General features: G+C 39.1%; 1 protein-coding gene across 1 annotated transcript; it reads left to right on the top strand.

The window, feature by feature from the left end:
* The first annotated feature begins 16,350 nt into the window (after positions 1-16,350).
* LOC135263369 (claudin-4-like) lies at positions 16,351-17,934 on the top strand. The gene has a single exon (XM_064351307.1). The coding sequence runs from the start codon at positions 16,473-16,475 to the stop codon at positions 17,121-17,123; it is 651 nt and encodes a 216-aa protein (XP_064207377.1). The 5' UTR covers positions 16,351-16,472; the 3' UTR covers positions 17,124-17,934.
* Positions 17,935-19,648: the final 1,714 nt, after the last annotated feature.

Raw genomic sequence — 19,648 nt, 5'->3', positions numbered from 1 at the left:
CCACTGGGGTACGACCCCAAGTTCTGAAATGGGGTAATTTCTCCCGCCTCACGGGCCACCCTGGTGTCCACAGGACAAGGGACTTTCTGGCCAGGCGGTTTTGGTTGCCAGAGATGGAAAGGGATCTTCGGGAGTTTGTGTCAACCTGTTCGGTCTGTGCCCGCAATAAGGGCACTCAACTCTCACCCGCTGGGCTTTTACGGCCCCTATCTGTCCCGAGTCGTCCCTGGAGCCATGTAGCCCTGGATTTTATTACTGGACTACCGGCTTCTGATGGACACACCGTTATCCTGGTGGTGGTGGACCGTTTTTCTAAGGCTGCCCATTTTATTCCTCTGCCCAAACTGCCATCTGCACCGGAAACTGCTCGATGTGTCAGTCATGTCTTCCGGCTGCACGGCTTACCGCTAGACGTGGTGTCGGACCTCAGCCCTCAATTCGTTGCTCGGTTCTGGCGTGCGTTCTGCTCACTTCTAGGGGCTTCGGTCAGTCTCTCGTCGGGTTTTCACCCGGAGACCAATGGACAGACTGAACGCACCAATCAGACTTTGGAGAACACTCTACGCTGTTTAGCCGAGTCCAACCCTACCTCGTGGAGTCGGTACCAATCTTGGGAGGAATATGCACGTAATGCATCCACAGGGCTCTCTCCATTTGAGGCTCAGGTGGGCTACCAGCCCCCACTTTTTCCTGATTTAGAGGAAAATATCAATGTGCCTCCTGTTCTCGCTTCTCAAGAAGCATTCCCCCCTTAGAAGGTTTGTATTTCGGTCTGTGTTTCTGGGCTTCGTGCCGGCAGACTGTTAGGGCTTTACCTTTTTGTTTTCCTAAGGTGCATCGTAGATTCTTGGGTATCTCGGTGTTTGACCCCAAGTTTTCCTTTTGTTTTAGGTCTGAGCTGCAACTCAGTTAAGTTGGGTTTCCCTGGTTTCTATCCCAACTATTTTTCGTTCCTGAGCGGTGCTCAGTGTTTTTATTTCTCTGTTTCTCGCCCTTGTTTTTACAGGGTTGTTTTCTGTTTGGCCGTTTTTTAAGGCTTGACAGGGAGTTTGAGTTTTCACTCCTGTCAGTCTGTTTTATTTTTTCCCTTCCTCGTTTTCGCTAGCCTCAGTGGCTTATCTCCTTGGGGATAAGCTTTTCGATTCCCTGTACAGTTGCGTATGGTCCTCCAACACTCCCCCTTCCCTCACACCTTTGAAGTTGGTAATTTATTCATTGTTATAAATAAAATGTTATATTTCTGAACCAATAGTGTCATCTGGCCACAAATTCGGCAGGAGTCCCTACATATGTTTTTCTCCCTATTTCAACTCCCAAAATTCTGAAATTATTCTAGTACCATTGAAGAGAATTGAATTGTTTACTGGTGAAATCAGCACTGCAATCACCTGAAGATGTATAAGAAATCAAGTAAAAACTGAGGTTTGCAACCAGTAAACAGTAAACTATTTACTTTAGTAAAGAGTCATCTGAAGTGAGTCAGATATCTCTCAGAATAATGGTATGTTTAGAGAGCAAAAACAAGGGGTGGGGGGGAGGGTTGCTTGATGAAACTCCAGGATTACTGCATGGCTTCAGTGAACACCCTAGCATGTGACTATGATGTCATTAGGGTCTGCCGCAGGGGACAGGCCAGACAGAGTCAGAGTTTCAGTGAGTAATCTAAGCTTGTCATGGAGGACTCATCCCAGAGAACATACACAATTGGGTACTTTCAGTGTCTCGCATGCGTTTCTTCAGGATCAGAACTGCCACCCCCCAAGCATCCAAACAAATGATACTCTCATTCACCAGAACAGAGCTTAGTTAGTATGATATGTCAAATGAGAGTCTAGATTTACAGTTCTTTAGCGCTTTCACTAAAGAACACCTGTTGTTGAAATTGATTAGAATGTTCTTTAAAGAATGAAATATATTTGAATAAATGTTTATCCAATTTTTTTTTACATTATTAGATCACAAATAATAATAATATGAAGTGATAAATGAATGAGAGTTGGTTCTGTATTGACTTACATTATGTATTTTATGAATGATTTTTAAAGTGATATGACAGTAAATTTTGTTTTAAACAAAATGGACAAAAACCGAGACTCATATTAAGCCCAAAACACTATGTTCTCAAAGTATGGCTGAGTAAAAGTGTACCCCATGAATGGGTTAAGTGACTGCTGTTTCACAATGAGCAAGGTGTGTCACCCTTTGAGGGGAGGGGTGTGTGTGACTGGAAGGCATTCCTTAGAAGAGGTTTGTTCCCATTACATCCTCACAATGGTGGTTTTTGTAACCGATTTTCACATGCTAAAATACTTAAAAGCCGGGAAAGGAGAATTCTTAAATGAACTGCCTTTCAAAGTAATTATCTTTTGATTGTTATTTTATTTTATTTTATTGCTTTGTGTGAAAGGATATACACATACATGTGTTTATAATTATTACATATAACATTAACCATCTCTTTTTTGAAGGGAAACACAAAACAATCCAATAGTGATTGTTAAAGAATTACTCCGTACAACTACAAGCTAACTGTTTTGGTGAGCTTTTGAAACATAAACATGTTAAAATTAAAGTTATTTTGTTGGAGAACTTTTTTTGTTTTGTTTTGGAATAGACACTAGACTAAGCTGAGCAGTTTTAATGCAACGAAATATAGAGTAGATTAGGATTTCTGTTATTATGCAGTGCATAAAAAGACAATTGAGAAGCTGCAGCTGATTCAGAACTCTGCAGCTAGGCTATTGACGAAAACAAGGAAGAGAGAGCATATGACCCCTGTCTTGGCTGCACTGCACTGGTTCCCTGTGTCTTTTAGAGTTGATTTAAAAATTTTGTCACTTGTTTTTAAGGCTCTTAATGGCTTAGCACCCCCATACATTTTAGAGTCCCCTCACGAGCCCTTAGGTCCTCTGAAGCAGGTCTTTTAATTGTACCAATAGTTCCCCAAAAGAAAATTGGGGAAGCTGCCTTCATCCACTTCGTGCCAAAATTGTGGAACCTCCTGCCAAAAGGTATTAGAGAGGTGGACTCAGTAGACATTTTTAAACGACAGCTGAAAACACACCTTTTTAACCTGGCATACAATTAAAGATACGCTTTTCTAGTCCTTTTATTTATTTGTTTATTTATTTATTTTATTTTTTAATTTTTTAAAATTTTTTGTTTCACTCATTGTTGTGATATGGTTCATTGTGATTTGGTGATATGGTTTTATTCTGATATTGTGGTATGACTGTGTTGATCTGTCAAAGCACTTTGAGCTACATACTCAAAGGTGCTATATAAATAAAGTCATTATTATTATTATTATTATTATTATTATTATTATTATAAACTGTAACACAGGCCTTACTTTTCCAAGTCAGTTCTGGTATCACAAAGAGCACAATGGATCCTTTTGCACAGCAGCTCTGTATGGGCATGGCAACGGTTCCCTAGGCGCAAGTTCTTGCATGTTAGAGCACCCTTTGTCTGTGTACCTTGGAGGAGGTGCAAGCAGAGGCACCTGTATCCACCTAAACCTGTATGACCGGATCCTTCCAGAACAGGTGAATATGCCTCTCAGCAGCTGGGTTGTCTCTGGAGGCTCTTAACAGTGCATTCCCATCTGCAAGTATAATAAAAAAAACATGCGTCTGCCCTGTGCAAATAGGTGTCTCTTTTACATGTAGCACATTTTGACACTTGGCCTGGGTGTCATGTTTCATTGTCTTTAAATGCAATCTATTTTCTCTGGTGTACAAAAAAACTGCATCTGATTGAGATTTTGCGGAGAATATGAAACCACTGCAAACAGTCCACGTCAATGAATATATGAATGTAAAGCTGGAGCCTCTTATTTTGAGGCATTAGTGCTTAGAATGCCTGGGGCATAAATAAGCACAGATAAGCTGGATTAATCCTACTGCTGTGTTTTGAAAACACGTGAAACGATTGGCAGTCTGGTAACTAGGGCTATTGTCTCGTTGCAACTGATGCACCTTAATAGAAATTAGTATGTTTACCACACCAGCCCTTAAATGGCATCTCACCCTGAATGGGGAAGCTGAATATTTTAGTATAATCGCCCTGTGCAGGTCAGTTATAGTGAGGATTATCACAGCAGCCTCAAAAAGAGGCTGTCATTAATTGCAGCAAATAAAACAAAGAAGCTGCTGAATTAATGATTAAGACAAAAATATGTTTGTTTCTCGCAGGCTCTGAGTGCCGTTTGTGACCCCTGTGGCCTCTGGGTAGACTTCAGCATGTGTGCACATGTATGCCTGTTTCAAAACAAGCACAAGGCAGCCAATCAGCACTAACGCTGTTCTTGACTTGGTGGGAGGGGAGAAGAACCTGTCTGTTTAATGTGCACATTTGAATTCTCAAAAAATAAAGGAAGAAAAAAATAGTAAGAAAAAGATGTGCTGGATTTTAAAATTGTATTTACTTTGCTTATGTTTTGTCTTTAACAACTAAGAGTTTGTTCATTATTTTTGCTTATTTAATTTAATTAATTTCTTCATTAATTTTTCGTGTTTACACTGTGAAATACATGCTGTTAGATTACTTAAAACCTTTGTTTCAATTAACATTAAAGAGGACATGGTTTTCAGAGAGCGGTAATTTTCCTGTGGAATGCAAGTAAAACACTGTGAGAGGAGTGAGATGAATCACCATGGAGATAAAGGGCCAATAGGTTTTAATAGATATGCTCACCAGCATGTAGAAGACAGGCTGCAATATTGGATTCAATCCAAACAGATACAGTACTTCGCTTTATTCTAAATGTTATTATTTCCCTATAGTCAAGGCTGCTGTGATTCTGTTCCCTGTTTTTGGTTTGACGTTTTATTATCTGTAAAAATGACTGTACACAGTAAAAGTTTCAGGGTTACGTGCTGATTATTTGTATTCTATCTGAACAAAAGATAATCTATCGGTCTAGATTTAACACTTTGTCGGGTATTTTTCCGTGTTCCCCTCTGTCACCTGATAGAGGTGCTGTACTGTCCCCCCCCCCCCCCATGCACAGGTGTGTCAGACTCGTCTCACGGCAGAGCTTCAGCCTTGCAGGCTTGTGCAGCCACAGCGGCCCCTCCCTGTCAGCATCACGCCTGCGCTCTGCCCTTTGTTTTCTTTTGAAATGGATTCCATTTCGCCTGTCCACCGAGACTGCGAGGCATTCCTGAGACAGAGATTTTATCACGGCCTGATGTGAAGACTCGTCACTTCCCCTTCTGTTTCATTTACAAAGGACTGTGGGAAAATTTCAGCTCAGGCTGTTCTCCAATACCTGAGATGTTAATGATAGTAAACTGTATCAAAGAAATGTCATTTGTCTGCTTACGTCAGACTGACTATAATCCAATTCAAGAAACCAGAGAGCATAAATGACTTAAAGGCTCTCAAAAAAAATAAAGGAGAGTGGAAAAAACTGTGCCTAATGTCAAACATACAGTACATTCGGTAGTAAGGCCTAAAGTAGACTAATTAATCTAGCTGTGACTAAAAGGAGACAATGATTTTAGTTTGTAGAAGATTTTTAATGTGTATTACAGAAGCATTGCTTTTACATGAGTTTGTCCAAGAAAATAAGTGGAACTGTGAGTTAATTTAACATTTTTGTTAAAGTTATACATGTTTGATCCAGCAGTCCCTTGCTCCACTCTTGAATGACAGCACAGCCGAGAAATTGTTTCACATTTAAGGTTTCTCTTTCATGATACTTTTTACAGTGGTAGATGTAGAAGCCATCTCAAAAACATGATAAATGAAAGAGATGAAATGACTTTGCTACTGTTACCAAATTTTGCAGACACTTCAGTGTTCAGTCTTGACAAGTCATTGAGACTAGCTTGTGAGCACTACCCAGCTCTATAAAAATAATGTGGGATGGTCAATGCCAGATACATTAAAAATGCGTTACATTTAAATGGAATGGAATATATATTTTAAATACATGATTCTAAAGTATATTATAAATTGATTGTTTTTAAAATAAATATTTGTTGAAGAAATAGTTAATTTAAAAAATAACTTTAAAATAATTTAGGAGATAAACTAAAATTAAAAATGGATATAGATATGATTTGATTAAACAAATTAAACTAAATGTGAATGAAAACCCAACATAGTGGTATAACAGGAGTGCTTGAAAACATGACTAAAAGTTTTAAAAGGCTTTAGTCTAAAACCTTGGCCATGTCCTTGCTAGTGTAAATTTTTTCAAGTGAAGCCTTTATTGTCAACTAAGGAGTAATTTATCAAGTTTCTATTATCACAGAAGGTTCCAGGAGTCTGTAGCCTGTTGTTTACACTGATCGATCCCTTTGATCTGCTCAGTCATGCCCTTTGACCTGACAAAAGGAGGAGGAGTTCTGTTTATACTGGTTGATAGTGCCTGTGGGTAGGTGATCTCAAACAAATACTGATTTACCAATTTAGTTGGACACAACCTGAAGACCCACCTCTTCAGGCTCCCCAACCCTAACCCTACTTAGCTATCCACTTTAACACTCGCTGTGGCTTTTAAGTTGCTGTTATAGTAACAGTTGTGCAATAATAGACATTTTGACAAAGACAGTCATTGGTTTGATCAGCTACTTTGTACAATTACTGGTTATGAACGTACAACTGTGAAGTGGGTTTAATATTAATGAACTGTTTTTGTGACAAGCAAAGGGAAAAAACCATTCCATGATAAATATTTGTGTATGGTTACAGAATATAGGAGAAACCTGTTGGATAAAATCGATTTATACATGTGTCTAAATCTCTGTGTTCTATTTTAATAAACTTAAGGTTGTGTTATTTTGTAGCAGCAGCAGCAACAACAATAATTATAATAATAACAATTATTATTATTTTATTTGTACCACACTTTTCATAGTATATAGTCTTTACAGAAAGGTAAATAAAAATTATATCAATAAGAAATCTTATTTACATTTTGAAATTCACTAGTAAGTGATTCATTTAATAACCTTTGACTGAAACCTTATTCATGACAAAACAAGTTGGGAGAGACAGATACCTTACAAAGTGATGTATATTATCAGAAAAGTCCTTTTTTGGTGAATAAAATAAGTTTTGGGTTGGAAGGAACAGATGTTTGCACTATGACAATTTTCATTTATTGCAGCCTTTTTTTCTTGGCAGAACAAGCCACTGGCATGCACACCCGTCCACCTCTTCAGCAGGTTGGATTTCAGCCATCTTGATTTGGAAGATATAAATATCCCTTTGCATATGACACTGTCTTTGCATGTACTGGGGTGTGTCCAATATGTATGATGTTATGCAACCCAAAAACCGTTTTTTATTGCTGAACGGGTTCCTTGCACAGAACCGTTGCTACTTGTGCCTGCGTTACTCTTTCATTTTATACACTTATTTTTCCACTCTTCAAAGGAGGCAATTTGGTGGATGTGGCATGATATATGAGGGGGAAATGCTGCCTCCACATTCTTTACCCACAAAGCACTGATAAGAGTTTGACAAATTTATGCAGAAGCTTTTGAACAGCTAGATAGTGAAAACATGCTCACCTCACAGTATGACTTCAGCATTGCCGTTCCAACATTACCCGAACACAGCCTGACACTAAGCCTGAGCAATTCTTTTTGTTTTCACAAGTACACCTCATGTCCACAGACTACAGGCATTCAAATGGATTTTTATCAAAGCCTGATGCGAAGTCTTGTTACTCCCATGTTTGCTTCATTTAGAATTTATTGGGAGAACATGTCTGCTATTTCTAAAATACCTGAGCAGTAATATTTATGATATAATCATTTTCTGGCTGGTTAGTACTGCCTCTTGTTTAAAATTGGGTTCAAGTATACCTATAAATATGGATCTCGTTGATTGACTGACTTCAACAGACATGTGAATGATGATATTTTGTCCCAGTTTTACATGCCTCCAGTAGAAACATGGCTAAATCTGTTACAATACCCTAAAATGAACTCAATCCGTACCCTATGCTGCACATAGGGTATTGAATAAATGGTCTACTGGAGTGACCTGGAGTGGGACTTACACAGGGATCATAATGAAAGGGCAGCAGTCTCAATCTTAAAATGAGCACAGGATTGTTGAGTGGCAGTCTTAAATTCATTTTGGTGCAGGCCACAAACAAGCAGACCTAACATACAGTATGCCGCCTCTGATTGTTTAGCCTCTTTTCCTTATTTTCCTTATAGGGAAATTATCCCCTTTCTATAGAATGAAGATTGAATGTTCAAGGGTGCGCTGAGTGAACATGATGCGGTACAGTACAACTTAGAGCCCTCATTTTATGAAATTTGTCACTCACCCAGAACTGCTACAGACCTAGCAAATTACCAAACATGAAACCTTTCATTTCTGCAAATGGGTGGATTCTCATTGTCTGTTTTCTCAGTTTTAATGCAAACGTCCATATGGAGAATGATTAATAAAAAGCAGTAAAATATACAGGGACTTCACTGTCACATTGCATTAGCATGTCAGGGCGCAGTTTGACAGTTTAACTCCCAATTGCTCCTGGCTGGTGAAATACATACTAAAGAGAAATGGGAGAGGAATTTATTGGTCTTTTGCAACAATGTGAGTGTTCGTATAACCTGCCTGCAGAATGTAGCACCTGCACACTAAATGGGCAAAATAGTTGTGAAAAGCAAAAAACATTGGCCACCTAGATAGTGATTTTGTAGTGACTTCCATGATTCTATGACCTTATTCGGTTTTTGAAATACAGAAATACTGGCTGAGAACAGTGGTACTGCTTCATTTCTCTTCTACCTGATAATAACCTGACTGATTAATGGCATGATTAGCCAGAGATCCCACTCCCACCTGGTGCTCTAGGTCTACATCCCTTATTACAGGTGAAGAATGAAAAACAGCAGTACTACTGCATTTGAGGGCCAGGTTCGAGTATCCAGGCCTTAGACACCTTCATTAGCCGCGTTTCCACCAAAATTACCCGGAACTTTTAGTCCCAGGAACTACTTTACCAGGAACTAAAAGGTTCCTTCAGCCCATGGTTGTCTGCGTTTCCACCGCGGTCTAAAGTCCCGCGAAGATTAGGCAAATTAGCCCACTGACGTATGAAAAAGGTCGGACGTTGTCCTTGATTTCTCTGTCCATTCCCTATGTATTTTTTGTAACCTACTACCACATAGCTACATATTTAACGACGCGGGTTATCACTTTACAACTCACATGACGTATGTACTTGTTTATTTTTCGTATCTGAATGAAATCTTCTGCACGTATTTACCGTTGTCACAAGGTGGTAGTGATGTGTGTCAACATAGATAAGCATGTAGATTAATGTTTATATCTCCAACAATCTTAGTTAGAAATCACTCTGTCTTGACTCGCACAAGTATTCAATCAATAATGCAACAGAACATGCACCAAAATTGTTGTTATTACGTCATTCATATGAACGCAAAATGCAAAAAACGATCTGAATAATAGTCACCGTTGTCTTCAGTTGCTAGCACAGCATCATGCGAATGCACATGATTAGCTAGTCTGTCTTGATAAGATGACAGGTAAACGCAGTTAAGTACGCATACAGATACTTATTACTGACAAAGTAGCACGATGGTTTTTCACTTAAACAAGTACAAAATGACGAATGTACTTTAGATATGATACGATAATCACCTGAATTCCAAATCTTGGCAGGCTATTAACCGCAGAAACTGTCGTGGAGTAACTGGACTGTATAACAAGTATAACGATTGATTTGTAATGTTATTATCGAAACAAATTGGTTTTGCAGCTGAAATTCTTACATGCGTGCTGGAAAATCATAACACAAAAAACTGGCCAAGCAGATACTGACCAAATTCTATGAAATGTTCAGCGCTGCAAGCTCACCAAAAGGTTCGATAATTTGAAATATACCCGACAGGGTAAAATAAGCCACGTGATAAATTTAGACCTCAAGTTTCGGTGCGAAGCAGCTGAGTGTGCCTCAATGCAACATGCACAATGTCCTAGTCTTCCTGGCTTGTGGAAGTTGACTGGCAGGTAAATTACGCAGTCTGAAAAGTACACGGCACGACTAGAAACCTTTTTTGACCTGAAAAAATGCGAGGTTCCAGTCTTACGTACACATGAATGTAGACCCTAGTTCCTGCGGTGGAAACGCACTGAGTTCCTCAAAAGGTTCCTAGTTCCGGGGTAAAGTTCCTGCGGTGGAAACGCGGCTATTGTCTGTTTTTCATTTTATACAGCCTGTCTTTCTCACCTTTATCAAGAATGCCAATAATTTTTTAGGGCACTGTGTATTTGTTATCAGTTAGTATTACAATGAAATAAGCATACTGCTACTGAAAACTAAACAAACAGTGATTTCTGGTACTGAATGGGCTTTTCTAGAGCTTACTCTTGATATGCAATGCACAATTAACTGTAGCATCACCCAGGAATGGGAGTGTTTCAGTCAGCCAAGCAGACAATGTGTACTATTGTGCACCAGCGCCCCTGCTGGTTCACCAGGAGCCCGCAAGTCTTCCTGTTCAGCTGCACATGAATCTTCCTTCAACTTCTGCCTGTATGAGCACAACTTGCAAACTGATAAGACACTATGACTGACATCAAATGCTTTAGAGGGGAGTACATGTCTGCACTCTCTCAAATCAATAGCAGAAGTTGCGGCAATAAGTTCACATAAAAATAAGATTGGGCATTCCAAATCAGAGAGAAACAAGAAGCCAACTAAAAAAAGAAAGACAAGGATTTCCGTTGAGTTCGGGACAAATATAAATGGAGTTACAGGCTCATCAGATCAGTGGTCTCCTGAACAGTAGTTATGGTAGTAGATAAGAGGTGGGTCATTATCTTTGAGGATGATCCATAGTTGTTTCAGAGAGATAGCTTGTCTCTGATGTTCTTTCTGGTTTGCAAACATGCAGAGAAACCTTTTCCATAACACACAACACTTCAAAATTATTTTGTATTATTTCAAGATAGTCCAACATGAAGCAAGGGAAATTGAACTTGATCTTTTTGCTAGATATTTCGAAGTGGTTTCCAAGGCCGTGACACATGTGAACTTCAGATTTGTTATGTCCTTGGAAACCCATGAAAAACTACCAGGCTGTGGTTTCTACATTTTAAAACATGAAACAGTGGTGCTTGGGAGAGTCCCCAGGCACCTGACTCACATCTAGTGCTTTTAACTTGCAAATAAGACCTTACCTGAAACCTAACCTGAAAAACAGAGCAAAACTATTGTTGTCGACTCTAAAATGACACCTAGTTACTTACTGCCACCTTGTGTACCATGCAGTGCTGCATCTTGTAGTTTGCATAACAATGTGAGATCTTCGTCATGTTTTTTTTTTTTTCCTGCAGTGCGGAGGGCTCCCTTGAACCAAACGCACAAGTCTGAATTGATTCGCATTCTTAAAGAGGAACTCTGTAATTGTAACTCTTTTGTCTACTATGAAAAGTGTGCGAGAGTCACGGAACTTCATGAACTTCATAAAGGGATCTGGTGTAGATATTTCCATAACAGGTGGCAATGTGGAGCAGTGCTCAGAGCAAAGACAAAGTTAAAGTGCAGTTTAAAATATAGGGTGTGGCACTGGCAATACTTCGTTCAGTAAAGCACATGGATTTCTCCTGTTAATATCCAATATTAGTTGATATGTTATATATAAAACTCTTGATGAGGCCACCTACAAAGGAAAATAATAAAAAAATATATTAACTGAGAGGAAAGAATGTACAAAAATTTTATCTCCATATTCAAGCAAACAAGCCAAAGAGCATTCTTTAAAGGAGGATCAAAAGAGCCTGATCAAAAAGTTGCACAAAAGGGCTAATTCATACCCACGACACGCACTGTTAGCCACAGTAACGGCACAAGATAAAACCGTGACATGTAAATATATGGAGGCGTTCATTCACCAAGACCAAATGGATTTCAGCAAAAAAAAAACTGCCGAAGGACAGGTTGTTTATTGACCATAAATCTGCCGCACCATTTTGCTGGCAGAGCCCCCCACTGCTCCACACAAAGACCTGCACTGCTCTGCTCCCACCGGCCAGCACAGGCACACCAACCTGCCAACAAACATCTCTGTTTTTACAGAAGCTGGTTTCAGCCAGCTACAGAAAACCAAAGAGGGCGCAGCCTAGAGACTGTTGCACAGCCCAGGTCATGGACAAATCCGTCTCTCTTTCAGTTGAAGTCATTCACTAGACTTTAGTAAGAGCTGGAAACCAAGAAACACACTGAGTTGTGTTTATGTTAATGGTCTTAACACTAAGGAAATACCACTTGACTACTCCTTGGATAAACACACCAGTGGTTTTGTGAATCTACTCCCTTTACCTAAAATTTTAATACAAGGAAATGTTAAAATATACAATGCATCTACAGTCACTGTGTTTACTACAAGAACATACATTTTAATGTATAGTAACTGAATCACAACTGCATGCAGATAGATCTATTGTGTATTTTACAAGAGCTAAGCTCTGGGCTGAAAAGTTTGAGAACTCTTGTGCAAACAATTAACAGAAGACGGGAAAACGGAAGATGATCTCTGCCAACTGAAACTGGTTTGTCTACTCCCACTGAAAGAGGACAGCTAACAGAAACTCAATTTGCATGACCTTCCCCAGGGGAGGGGGAACGAACATATAGGTAGATCAAGTATCAGGAAGACCAACAGATGTCAAAGGAGTTGGTTCCACTCTGTTTTTATCATTAGACTAACTCTGACTGTCTTTAGGTGCATTTTTTTATTTTAAAAGTGTGAGATCTCTGGGAGGGAGATGCAGCAGTTCCGGGAAACAGTTGTTTGCTATATGGAGAGAGAGAGCACACCCACACCAACACAAAATGATATAAACAAACACCTTAACCCTTCCCCCTCACAGGTTCCAGACAAAGAAAAAAAAAACTAAAACAACAAACTAAAAAAACAAAGACAAAAGAAAGCAAAACTAAGTGGCAGCTTTTCAGCTCACCACTCGAAGCTGGCCAGTTTTTCTACTGACCAGCTCCTCCAGCTTTTCAGTGGCAGTTTACTTCCTTTTTGTGCTCAGACAAACAAACAAAAACTCCAAAATAAAGGCTTTCTAGGTGTGTGCTTCCGGTCTCAGCCCCCATACCATGGAAAGAGTGCACACCCAGGTACGTGTGCTCTCTCCACTGGTAGGCGTGACCAAGACAAATCCGGTTTCCACCAGACCGATTATGACAATAAATGTGTGTGTGTGTGTGTGTGTGAGAGAGAGAGAGAGAGAGAGAGAGAGAGAGAGATAGAAAATTGGTATTAAAGCCTTAAAATTTTTAAATTTAATTTCCTCCCTTTTTTAACATAGCCTTCTTATAAAGTATGGTGAGTAGTATTATTTTCCAAGAAAGTATTAAGCCCAACATTGGACAAAATAAACATTTTTATCACTTTCAAACCTGGCAAACTTAGGGAACTGCACCATGGATAAAAAAGCATAGTATTGTTAATAAGGACGTATTGTCTTACATCATGAATTACATGGTAGAAATGTACACCATTAATTCAGAGGTTTACTTTGTTGTCACTCTTACAACTAAAACTATTTAATTCAATGTTTATCTCCATAAAAAATAACTATCACTATTTTTCCATTATCTCACCAGTCTTGAGGCAAGCACCTTAATTTTAGTTCATATACCATACGATTTTACCATTCTCTAGCTCTCATGGTATTTTCTTGCCATGTGATATTTAATTTTATGAGTCATCTAAAAAGCATCCGCTAAATGATTCATTTGTTATTGTAATTTGTAACTACAGAGGAGAAACTACACAGCTCAGTCAGGATTTGCATTTTTTCTACCTATCTATTTGAATGTCATATGTTTTTTCAGATATGATTGGGTTTCCTGATATGGATCTCCGTGCGTCATTGCCAGCGCTCTGAGCCACATCTGGGGTGTGTACAATAAGGAAATTAGAAGTTTGTTGTGAAATAATCTGGAAGCGAAACAGTACATTGTAAAAGAGAGTACTAGACCAGTATGTCACCTGTAGGATCCTGATAACCTGTCAGCTGATCGTCCTGAGTCAATGTGCGCAGTATATTAGAGGTGGGGCACCATGATTCAGAAATGATTTAGGGAAGCCCTTTGCTGCACAAAATAACAATGAATATTTATGTGCAGTATTAGGAAATTAATTAGGAAATATCTGTAGAATTTAAAAAAATAATAATTACAAAACCTTGAATTAATTTTGAATGTATATCCCATTTTGTTCAAATGTTAATTTTAAATATATTATGTCCCACAGACTCAGTGAGCTGACTTTTTTGGAGTGTGTCCTGAACGGCACAAAATTACAATTTCCAACAAATGGAGAGTCAGTCTTGACTTACTGCCATAATGCACGACCAGCCCCAGACCACTGTGAGATTTCTGGACTGGAAATAATGTCAAACATGTCTAATATGAATGGATTTCTATTATAAGCGCATTTCCTTCGGCATGGTTGATGCAATATGTGCAAAGCTTTCCATTCCTTCTTTTTCACTGAGTAAACAGTGTGTATTCAAAAAAATAAATCAAACATGCCTTAACTGATTAGTCCAATATATCTCTCCTCAAACGGCAAATTAATAATAATGAATAAATGTTATCTTATCGTGGCAATCCGCAACTATATGTTACTTTTGTGAATGACCATGTTTAACTGATATGAGAATGTGTTCCCAAGATAATGTGTAATAGGAACCATTAAAAAAGCCTCACATTATTTATCTTGTATACATGAGGACGATACATTCAAAAGATTATAAAATAATAATAAGACTAAGAATGATTAGGCTATCAACACTATAACCTAAAAGCTAATAAAGCTTGTCCAGCATAAGAAAAACTCACATGAATGTTCTTCATGAAGCAGAAAGACTGAAGACAGATTATTGCACTTAATGTTACTGTATGTTGTAGATTTATGTAATTAATGCTCGAATTGGTTGTGACATTGATGACTTGGCATTATCTCAGCTCTTTGCCTAAACTTTCATGTTTGTACTTTTGAAAGTTGCTCTGGATAAGAACATTTGCTAAAGGTGAATATAAACGGAAAGCAAGCTGGAAGGTATCAGGTTTAGAAATACATTTAAAACCAGGCATTCCTTGCCTGCCCTAAGGTCCTGGGGATAGGCTGTTACACAGTGTTCACAGGCCTGGTCACCCAGGGAAACGAAGTCACGAGCACGGAATGCTGAGCAGGCCAGATCTGGACTCTTCTGAACAGTTACTAACGGATCTTTGGAGGAGGGGACTGAACTTTTGAAAATCCCCTAAAACCACGCAGAAAAAACATTTCAGATTTAGTAAGACTTATCTCTGCCTGCAAGAAGCAATGACATTTGGTTATTTCATTTGTTTTATGAAATAATTAGGGCTGAAATAGTGAAAGCACCACTGAAACATATTTCATTGCAATTCAAATTGTTTCCAGGAACTCTCATAATGACATTATATGTGATGTATTTTGAATTATTAAGTGGTTCAACAATCTGATAAGAGTTTATTGATACCAATAAAATATTTACTTCCCGGCTTTCCGGTTTGTGCGTGATGATTTGTGTTCCGTTCTAAAAACGTATTTTCTATGTTGTTGAATTCTCTAATGCAAATTATAACACACACACTGACACACACACACACACACACACATAGAGGGGGGAGACCTCCCCAACACCACAAGAAACAAAGACCTCAATTGTCAGGATGCTCACTCAGTGCCTCTGTTCCTAAATTTCATTGAGAGAATGATTCAGCGCTTTTTATCCAAGGTTAATGAAACTAAATGGCTAAGCCAAGAAAGATACAGCGCCTTCATTCTAGAACAATAAACCTTTCAATAGACTGTTTCAGCTGGAAAAATTCACAATACTGGCCTGTTTATTATATTGAATATAGAGTAGAGAGCAATGTGTTATAGTCAAATGCACATATTTTACTGTCTGATGTCATCACCTGTGTTTATTTTTTGAAAGAACTTTTGAAAGAATAATGTGATATGTTTTGCATGTGAATTTACAAATGGCTATTTTAATGAGCATCCAGTTCTTTGAGAGGATAAACAAGAACAAAGTAAATGTTAAAAGGGAAAAAGCTTAATTTGAACAGGATTAGTTTTTGCTATATAACTCAGTTCCTCCTTGTGGCAGTATTATTAAAGTATGATTCTGAAAGGGATTTATTCCTTACTTTGATTACTTTGATCCTGCTTCAGTGTAAAATGCCATCTTAAACTGACTCCACCTTCCATCTTGTAAGCAGTATAAAGAAGGTAGAATCAGTTTCTCCCTGTCCTTCTCTCCTCTCTCTCTCCCTCTCTCATTCTTTTTCCCCCCTACACATATCCAGCACACCAAGCAAGGGGAGATCCAATATCTCCTTCATCTAGAAGGGAGAACCTGAGAGCTCAGAGAGCACCTGATTCCCTGCTCCCAGGCTGGGAGAGCTAGAGCCCAGCATGTATTCTGCAGGCCTGGAGATACTGGGGATGACTCTGTCGGTGGTTGGGTGGCTGGGGGTCATGGTGGCCTGTTTCCTGCCCATGTGGAAGGTGGCGGCCTTCGTGGGGCAGAACATCGTGATTGCCCAGGTGATCTGGGAGGGCCTGTGGATGGACTGCGTGGTGCAGAGCACGGGCCAGATGCACTGCAGGGTGTACGACTCCATGCTGGGTCTGCCGGAGGACCTGCAGGCGGCCCGCGCTCTCACCATCGTCTCCATGCTCCTGTGCGTGGTGGGCATCGCCCTGTCTGTGGCAGGCGCCAAGTGCACCAACTGCACGGAGGACGTGGCCAGCAAGCCCCGCATCATCCTCAGCGCCGGCGTGGTCTTCATCACCGGCGGCCTCCTGCAGCTGGTGGCGGTCTCCTGGACCGCCAACGTCATCGTGGCCGACTTCTACAACCCGCTGCTGGGGGACACCCAGAAGAGGGAGTTCGGAAATTCGCTGTACTTCGGATGGGGTGCGTCCTCCCTCCTGATTTTGGGGGGGATCCTCCTCTGCTGCTCCTGTCCACCCAGGGCTCAGGACTGCGCGGCAACCAGAGCGGATTACTTAGCCGCCAAGCCAGCATCCAACGCCAGACACAACCACAAGGACTACATGTGAGTGCGTTACGGAGGTGTCGACACCCCTTCTTCCCTCCGTTCTGGGGGTTCCAAAGGCTCCCAGAAGCTGAGGAGAGAGCCGCCTCTAAAGCAAAACCCAGCCATTACCAAAAGCCTTTTCCCTTTTCCCCAAGTAGCCACTAACGCTGGTATATGACACATGTGGGCAGACAGAGCGAAGTCATGTGAATTCAAATGACCAAATGCGAGCTTCAACAAGTATGTATTTTTTTTAGCAAAAATTTAAAACAAGCTGCATATTCATGTTTACAGTATACATGTGCACCACATGGAAATGGACAGTAAGAGAACAAGAAATCACACACATTTAAGGTAAAGATTATATATATTTATTAGGACAGACAACACAACAACTGGTTTAAGAATGTTCTCCAAAGAAAGGTAATTTACAGTTGTAGTCCTATGTTTTAGAAAGTTCTAGACATTTTTGAAGTTTAAACACATGGAATACAAGATGCATAGCAGATATTGACAGAAAGATGGAGAAAATTTAAAAGATACATTTGTTGTACATTTGTAAGAAGATTTTTGCAATGGCTGAATATTTATCCAGGTTTGTATGCTTCTGAACATTTATGAAGGTTAACGTGATATTTCAATATTGAACAGAGCATTTATCTTGAACTTTGCCTCAGTTGAAGGTACTTTTTAATTTTTTTTAAAGTTTAGTAAACTTTTAAAAATGTGTTATTTTGTCAATAACAAAGAACAACTGTTGATTGAATCCAAGGTTTGTGTTATTGAATCAGATATATTCTATCAATGCTACACTGCATTAATTTGGCATAGTATTTTTCCATAATTAAAGGATTTCCCAAGCCGATTTAAAGACCCTGAGAGACATTCATTTTTAATGTATGACAACACCTAGCATTTTGCAGCATGAACATTTTGCATATTTCCCAGTATAGACATATAATTTTTGTCGATATTGTTTATCTTTATCCACTTCAACAGTAAATATTTTTTATAAATCCTTTTAATTTCCTTTGCAATAATTTATTAATTTAAATGTAAATCATTTATATTCTATATATAATTTACTTTTGTTGATTGGTTTGAATGAAGTGCTTTGTAGCACAGTAGAGATGTATATCAAGATCGGTTATTGGTCTTTATACAACTTAATTGTTAAATCTGTTTCCAAAATGACTTCACTTTCTAAAGTACATACGCACATAGTACATAGTTTTTGCATACATACATTGAATATAAAACCATACAAGCACCAACAGTACAAATAGGTATTCAATATAATAAATGCAATTTTACAAGCAATAAAAATATACTTTTCTTAAATTTTCTTTTAAAGTTGGTGACATCGTGTGTTTTTATCAGTGTGGAAGTGATTCAGTGAGTATAAGTCTATTAAATATAATGCATGTTGATATAATATATAGAAATGTTGACCATTTGCCATGTTCCCCCTTTGTTTATGCATCTTTTGAAGATGAATACCATGATTCTGTCTACAGTGAAAACAAAGCAGCAAATTCACAGTTACTCATTTACTGAAAGGTCTGTTTTGCAGTAATGCCCCAGTTGAAAGGGTCATTTTAGATTTTTTTATTGGCTGTAGTAAAACGATGACCCATATCCTCACTGCTGAAAAAAATAACCAGCAATAACCCTGCAATGCACAGCATTACACAATTATGAAATTTGCATGGGTCAAGGAAGAGGATCTGGGTACAGAAGAATAAACGCATCAGGGAATCAAAAGGAACTCAGGTCTTATATGCAAGTTTTCCTTTTGGTAAGAAAAGGCCAGGGGAGGGCTCTGCCATTTATGTTCTGCATTGTCAGGCTCTCACAGCACAGGACCTCCCATTGACCAAGTTTTGCACAGTGGGCTGCTGTGTTTTTGGGAATACCTGATACAAAGTTCTAATTGTTATCAACAGCTGAAATCTACCCAACTCCAGAAAGCCTCCCCATCCCCACCCCCCACCTCCCACCTCTGCCTCCTGCCCCCTGCCCCCTGGAGGGATCAGAAAGGTTTCGTTTTCAGTTCAGATCTGAGTTCCAACAATGTTCCATTGTTTGGGCGCCTATCATGTGCGTGTGTGTATCGTTTAGAGATACGTGGTGAACAACATTTAATCCATTTGTGTGCCATAAAGTGGATTTAATCTACTGAGCGGATTCTACAAACCACCAATTACCAATTATTTTGCTATAAAGTGTATAGTATACTGGCCAATAAAAGAGGAAGTTTTGATGAAGTGTCACTGTATCTATTGTCCGAACGTAGTTTTTGAGGAAATTTCATATGCATAAATTGTTGTACCTTTCAAAGCTCACTGGGTAACTGGCCTTTACAGAACTGAGTTCAGACCTTTTAAAAACTTCAAGTTAGAGTATTTTATTCCCTTGTTTTATATTTGTTGCCACTGCGGAACTAGACAAATCACACAATAAAGCAAATAAACTCCTGTCACAACTCCAAAAATGGCCACCATGCTACAGATAAATTCACTGGTGTGAAAGGGGTATTACTAATGA

This window comes from Anguilla rostrata, chromosome 9, assembly GCF_018555375.3.
Source record: "Anguilla rostrata isolate EN2019 chromosome 9, ASM1855537v3, whole genome shotgun sequence".
NCBI lineage: Eukaryota > Metazoa > Chordata > Actinopteri > Anguilliformes > Anguillidae > Anguilla > Anguilla rostrata.
This window is presented reverse-complemented; position numbering and strand designations above follow the sequence as displayed.